General features: G+C 40.4%; 1 protein-coding gene across 1 annotated transcript; it reads left to right on the top strand.

Moving 5' to 3' along the window:
- The first annotated feature begins 1,879 nt into the window (after positions 1-1,879).
- LOC117440880 (insulin gene enhancer protein ISL-3) lies at positions 1,880-6,471 on the top strand. Its single transcript, XM_034077100.2, has 6 exons — positions 1,880-1,965; positions 2,306-2,495; positions 3,074-3,333; positions 4,296-4,591; positions 5,283-5,450; positions 5,823-6,471. Exons 1-6 carry the CDS (start codon positions 1,908-1,910, stop codon positions 5,937-5,939), a joined length of 1,089 nt encoding a protein of 362 aa, XP_033932991.1. The 5' UTR covers positions 1,880-1,907; the 3' UTR covers positions 5,940-6,471.
- Positions 6,472-7,380: the final 909 nt, after the last annotated feature.

The following is a 7,380-nucleotide window of genomic DNA, read 5'->3' on the forward strand; positions in this document are numbered from 1 at the left end:
AAACACTACAAGGGAGAAGATTAACAATTCTGTCCATTTTTTGAGATGCCAACCAACAAAAGAACTGCAATGTTTGTCAGGGTATAAAGCATTACCTATACCCTGACAAACATTGTATGACAAATATACATTACACATTTATCATAGAAAATTGCTTTTCATGATTTGTTTTTATTATCATCATGTACTTTGCCATTTCCTTTTTCTGACAGTAATGTAGGCTACACAACAATTGAAGGATCATTTATTGTCATTCTACACAGGGTTGCAGTTCAATGTGCAATACAAGAAACACGCGACAACACAGAAGAAGAACTTTTGTGCATTCGTGTACCTTTTGAATTTGCTTCAGGAGGAATGCAGCAGCAACAAAACCATTGATGGGCAGATAACATGGCTCTTTTACATTCAACATGCGAAATCATGCCATCTACTTTGATGTGTATGCACCAAGAAGTATTGATATAAACACTGTTCGCTTCCTCTGAGTCCTGCACTGTGTCCTCCGTCAGGTGCAACTGCTTGCAATAGCCAATAGGACACTTGGAGCAGGTCTAAGATGTGGGTATTATACATTGAGCTTAAACCATCCATCATAAATATCCCCACGATCAGACAGGAGGAGGAACGGCTGTATTTGTTTGGTTTTATTAACTGTTCTCTGGATTAAGGAGGAAAGGACTCGGGAGGAAGGAGGTGTTTGAACAAAGACACGGCAAACAGTGGCATTGTGCAACTGTCTGCGTTATTTGTTCCTTTAAACAGATCGAACCTGTCAAGGGAAATACTACACGAGTGTTATTTTAGTTTACAAAAAAAAGTAAATGTATGAAGCCGTAATTGCTTCTCATAGCCTTAATTGCTTATACATTATTTGAAAATTAAAAAGAAATGTTGTTTCCACTTCCATCGAAAAACTGTATACAGACTAAGGAATGTTAGTTTAGATATTTAGTTTTCAAGAATATGTTTATAGACAGATAGATTACAGACTGAATGAAACTAAAGTCCAGTAGGCCTATACTGTTTGCTCACCCAGCACCCGCCCCCCCTCTACTGTAGTTCTCCTTTTCCTCCAATAGATGGCATTGTTCTCGAGTAGATGAGCCTTGTCGACAGTCCTCAGTTACCAATGACGTTATGCCCATGAAAACAAATGACTACAAGTAGCCTATGTATGGTTTGTTTTACTTTTTTAAATAAAAAAATATCAAGGCCATAATCTGGCCTAATTTTTCTTTATTTTTGTCAAAGATCAACAATGCAACTATTGTTGTCTAAAGATTTTTTTCATCATGACCTGGAAACAAAATGTATTTGGATGTTTTGATGAAGATTATGAAAACACCTAAAATCACAATTAAACTTTATTTAAACACTTAGCGTTCAAACGTGTGAAACTGTGCAGGAGAACCAACTTGTGATTAACTGATAACATATTTATTGTAAATGATAACGTTTTGATTAATACTATAAACAAGAAAATGTAGGATATTTTGAATAATGTATGAGTCGTTTTGTGGTAAATATTTTAATATAAGTTTTTCCACATATCGTTGAATATCGATGGGAAATTAATGTGAATAATTTGATCGAAAACTCATGGTTTTGCAGTTAAATCAAATGTTATTTCTTCGTTTGAAGAAACACAATAGGACCATCTGCATATGGAAGATCATGTCATAACATATATTTTTGTACATGTTGGGAGAAAAGGAGGCAGTGGGGCGATTGGAGAGCCCAGTAAAGACGTCATGACGTCAGAGCAGTAGCGTGTGGGACCCTGCAAACCCCCCTCCCTGCACCCTCCCAGTCCGGAGAGACACACGGTATCAAGGAGGCAGCCGAGGGCCAGTCATCTCCTCACATCTTTCTGCATCTACCACAGTCCCCTTTATCCGTCCTGTATGGTGGATATTATTTTCAGCTCTTCTTTCTTGGGTGATATGGGGGATCATTCCAAAAGTAAGTAAGCTGCTCGCTGGAGTTTTAAGGGGCCGTTTTTGTTTTCGCCGCGATAGCTTTTGGGGCTCAATGTGCAGCAAGTTATTATTTTTAATGAATCGACAATTGTGTAGCATTTTCTTTCCTGTGTATTTTTTAGGCGCTTTTTTTCGAAATAACAATTCAACAACGAAAAGTCTTCCTCTGTTACATAACATTAAGACTTGTCCAGTCTGCAAAATGCACTGCAAAACTGAGTCATACAGGCTGGACTAAATTTTGTTAAAATACTTCAGTTTTATTGTATGTTTATTGTGCTGCATTTTCAGTCTGTGATAACAGTGATGTGGGTTCTTTGCAGAGAAGCCAGGAATCGCGATGTGTGTAGGATGTGGAAGTCAGATCCATGACCAGTACATACTGAGAGTGTCTCCCGACATGGAGTGGCACGCAGCCTGCCTGAAGTGCGCAGAGTGCAGCCAGTACCTGGACGAGTCCTCCACTTGTTTCGTCCGGGACGGCAAAACCTATTGCAAAAGAGATTATGTAAGGTAGGAGTTTGGAAATATTCTCTGTTTATTCTGATTTGTGTTGAATCACATCTTGATTACAGTTAAACGTTTTTACATTCAATAATAATATTTATTAGGAAGAAGCGAAACATTATAAAAGAAAGAACAATTAAGACACATTTAAAAGTGCACACAAATTCACATTTACACGAAAAAGGAAGCAAAACTCTATCAACACTATATTATTATTATTATGTTGGCCTTTTAATAGCCTATACTCAACAACTAAATAAAAAGTAAACGTTTATTTAAAAAATTGCTTGACTTTAGCAAATTTACATGAAAATCAATATAATATTGTGTGTGTGTGTGTGTGTGTGTGTGTGTGTGTGTGTGTGTGTGTGTGTGTGTGTGTGTGTGTGTGTGTGTGTGTGTGTGTGTGTGTGTGTGTGTGAGGTGTGTAAATAAAAATACAAAAGAGTATAAAAGCATTCTTAGACAACAAGATGCAATCTACAACTCTGAGTTGTCTTTCGAAAGATTTCAATGTTTTTTTTCTCACTTTTACATTACCACCTTGATTTTAAAAATGTTGACAATTTCCCTCAATTCTCCAGGCTGTTTGGAATAAAATGCGCAAAATGCAACCTGGGATTCAGCAGCAGCGATTTGGTGATGAGAGCAAGGGATAACGTCTACCATATCGAATGTTTTCGCTGCTCGGTGTGCAGCAGGCAGCTGCTGCCGGGAGACGAGTTCTCCCTGCGGGAAGAGGAGCTGCTGTGCCGGGCTGACCACAGCCTGCTGCTGGAGAGGAACTCCGCTGGAAGCCCCCTCAGCCCCGGACACATCCACTCCAACAGACCGCACCTAGCAGGTCGGATTATTATTATTATTATTATTATTATGAGTATTATTATTATTTGTATTGCTATTATTATTATCATTATTATTATTATTATTATTATATTTTTCTAACAGCAGCAAAACATGAAATTGGCACTACATTCCAAAATAAAAGACCGTTTAAAGAAATTAAAGACACCACTTTTAATAGCCTACTCAACAACTAAATAAAAAGTAAACGTTTATTTAAAAAAGTAATTGCTTGAGTTTAGCAAATGTACATGAAAATCAATATAATATTTTCAAGGATTATTACTTTGTGTCGTGTGTGTGTGTGTGTGTGTGTGTGTGTGTGTAAAGTTTGTAAGGTGTGTGCTGCAACCTTTCTTTAGGCTAATTTCATAATTGATCTCATTAGGGTTAACCTGCTCTGTCGCTATTATCTGAATAATCTGCTATTTGCGTCGCGACTAATGTGTGTGAATAATGTTCACTTCCTGCTTTAAAGCGATCAATTCAAAACACTGTATACAGCTCAGAGCGCACACACAGGCCTCCAGCGGGGAAACCGGAATCATTTTATATTTCAACTTCGTTCTTTTAACCTAATTCAGATGAGAACATTCACAATAATACTAAATGCACTCATAAAAAACATGTAGGCCTAATAATAATTGTAGGCCATCGAAACTCACACTATCTAAATAGTTGGTTTGTCATCTAGAAACTTCCCACAAATAATGAAAGTGTTGTTTTTGTCTTCAAAGACCCCTGTACACATAAACATTTGATTTTAACCAATTGCAGACATTTATATAAAACATAATTAAAATCAAGGCAGATCATTATTATTGCAAAAACAATCCAAGCAATGTAAAGGGAAACAATTCGCACACTGAGATAATGGGCTGCTGAACTGTATCGAAATATGAACGGATTGTTGACGCCTTCGCAGTTTCTCACGGTGTTTCCCCCCTCCTCTGTCCCCAGCAGACCCGGTTTCGGTGCGGCAGGCCCCGCATCGGAATCACGTCCACAAACAGTCGGAGAAGACGACGCGGATCCGGACGGTGTTGAACGAGAAGCAGCTCCACACCCTGCGGACCTGCTACAACGCCAACCCGAGGCCCGACGCGCTGATGAAGGAGCAGCTGACGGAGATGACCAGCCTGAGCCCCAGGGTGATCCGGGTCTGGTTCCAGAACAAGCGCTGCAAAGACAAGAAGAGGACCATCCTGATGAAGCAGATGCAATCGCAGCATCACAGCGATAAGTCTATAAGCCTCTTCGTAAGTCAGGCCACTTGATTATTTCAAATATGTATTCATTCCTGTGTTCAAGTGTTTTGTTTGTCTTTTAAAACCATGACCAAGGTACATTTTGATTTATTTTCAATTCACCCAGTTGTATAGGCTACCTATTGAGGCTGGCATATTAATGCAAGAGTGTAGTGATAACAGCTGCAGAACACATCATATCCTTATTGCTTTCAAATATTTTAATTTGTAAAAATGAGTGGCTGTTTTGCTTGTGAATATCACTGTTTGCATGTAGATTCCTCTTTTTTACCCCTGTCAATCACCAGCCTGTAGTTTTACTTTTTAAACCAGCTTTAGTTTTTATTATTTACTTAAACTAAGACATAGTATAACAGGTTCCAGTTGGCTCCAGTGCTGTCCTGTATTCAAACTTTAGGTTATTGAATAATTTATCAACTGCTTTGGCTTCAGTTGCTTGACCTGAAAAATGAAAACATCCTCTGCAGCCAGGCTTGGTCTGCGTCCCGGACACATATCCTGCTCTGACACCATAGTTTAATCTTTGCTCCAACTAAAAGAAAACCATGGGAAAAAGCAAATGGCATATGACATGCCACTTTCTATTTACAAAAAGTGTAATTTGCACATTTATGCAGATCTTTCAACAGTGATATTGCTGCAGGACTCAACATGCTTATCCTGTGTTTTATTCTTTTGTCAGAATCTTCAGGGCCTAACAGGGACACCTCTTGTGGCTGGGAGTCCTATCCGACATGAGAGCTCCATGCAGGGAAACCCAGTGGAGGTTCAGACATACCAGCCTCCATGGAAAGCCCTTAGTGAGTTCGCCCTGCAGAGCGACCTGGACCAACCAGCCTTCCAACAACTGGTGTGTTCATCTATCCATTCACATATGCAGATGTGTGCTTCCACAGTTCAGCCACACAAACAGAATGTTGCTGCATATAAAAACATATCGCACGCACGCGTGCGCGCACACACACACACACACACACACACACACACACACACACACACACACACACACACACACACACACACACACACACACACACACACACACACACACACACACACACACACACACACACACACACACACACACACACACACACACACACAGGGAGACCATGTCAGCATTGTGTCCTCATGTCAGCAGAACTATGGTTTTACAACCAGGTTTTCAAAATAAAAGCCTGCATATTTATCATATTCTGACTCTTTGTTCCTGTCTGTTCAGGTGTCATTCTCTGAATCGGGATCTCTCGGAAACTCCTCGGGCAGCGACGTGACTTCTTTGTCCTCTCAGTTACCGGACACCCCCAACAGTATGGTACCCAGCCCAGTGGAGACGTGAAACAGGGCCCCTCAGACCTGTCGGTCCCCCCCTGCAAGGACAATTGCAGCATGATCCCGGTCCCTGCATGTGACCAGCTCATCATACCGCCCAAACTACAGAGAGGAGAGTGTTTTTTATTTCTTGACATGGAGGAGATGGAACCAAGAAAGCACTGATTGATTCCGAGTTTTTTTTTCGGGAGCTTTCCTTGACAAAAACCAAGCAGAACAATTGTTGCATGACTTAATGGAGAAAGATGTACAGAAGACCTCCCAGTGGATATACTACAAGAAACCTTCCCTCAAAAACAAATTGGAAACATTTCCGTGTCAGATAGACATTCTGCGATTTTATTGTGATCATATTGTGTCTTGTTTCTTCAATATGAGAAATGTTTGATACATTTATTGCGTTGTCGAGTCCCGTTGACTCTTTGTCTTAAGGGCAGAGCATGATAATCTGCAAAATATTCGTGTTGTAAAATACTTTATCTTAAGGCCAGGTTGTTTGAGCTACTCGAACAAAAAGTAAATTATTGTTATATTATTTATTGTTAGGAGAGCGATTCGTAAAGGGATTATTAACTGATACAAAATAATAAAAAAAAACACGCTGAATATACATAATGTGTCTTGATGACCAATTTTTGTACAGGCAGTTTCTTCCTTTCGCTTTTTGCATTCGCAAGCCACTATCGCAATAATTAAATGTATTTGAAAATGCAGCACGTTTTAATTTTCCATTGCAAAAGTAAGACGACAAACGAATTGAAACATAAGTAAGCTTGTTTTTTCCAGTGCTCTTATGGCGAGTCAAATTCACTGTCCAGATCCAAAGCGGCAACACATCGTTTCTCCACATGACAGCGAGTCATGCGTGCAAATACAATGCTTAGTCACAAGCGATTTGAGGATACATTCAAACAGTAACAAAATATTCATTTTAGTTGCACTGAATGTTGTTTGTCTACGAACGTAAATCAACTTGGCCTGCCTGAATTGAAACCCTGCAGCAGGCTCTGTTGTCTTATCGCTCCCCTCCATCTGCGGTGTTTCCCCCTTCGGCTATGGAGCAGGAATCGGCCAGTGGTCATTTACTATCTGGAGGGCAAAAACCTGCTGTAAATTGTGTCAGTCCAGTTGCTCTGGTTGAGTCACAAGCTGGTCTAGACAGCGCGGAGGGATCGGCGACCTCTTATCTAGTCCTGGCATCACCTGCAAGCGATAGCCTATACTGACTGAAGCCACAACAAACTAACTAAACACCCCTCCATACACCCGCACGCACGCACGCACGCACGCACGCACGCACACACACACACACACACACACACACACACACACACACACACACACACACACACACACACACACACACACACACACACACACACACACACACACACACACACACACACACACACACACACACACACTCCCCGAAGCCCCTCGTTTGTGAG

This window comes from Pseudochaenichthys georgianus, chromosome 3 (assembly GCF_902827115.2).
Source record: "Pseudochaenichthys georgianus chromosome 3, fPseGeo1.2, whole genome shotgun sequence".
Taxonomy (NCBI): domain Eukaryota; kingdom Metazoa; phylum Chordata; class Actinopteri; order Perciformes; family Channichthyidae; genus Pseudochaenichthys; species Pseudochaenichthys georgianus.

Coding starts and splice junctions, on each gene's coding strand:
- LOC117440880 (XM_034077100.2), top strand. CDS start 1,908: ATGGTGGATATTATTTTCAGCTCTTCTTTCTTGGGTGATATGGGGGAT. Junction 2,496..3,073: donor TGCAAAAGAGATTATGTAAG/GTAGGAGTTTGG, acceptor TCAATTCTCCAG/GCTGTTTGGAATAAAATGCG. Junction 5,451..5,822: donor AACCAGCCTTCCAACAACTG/GTGTGTTCATCT, acceptor CTGTCTGTTCAG/GTGTCATTCTCTGAATCGGG.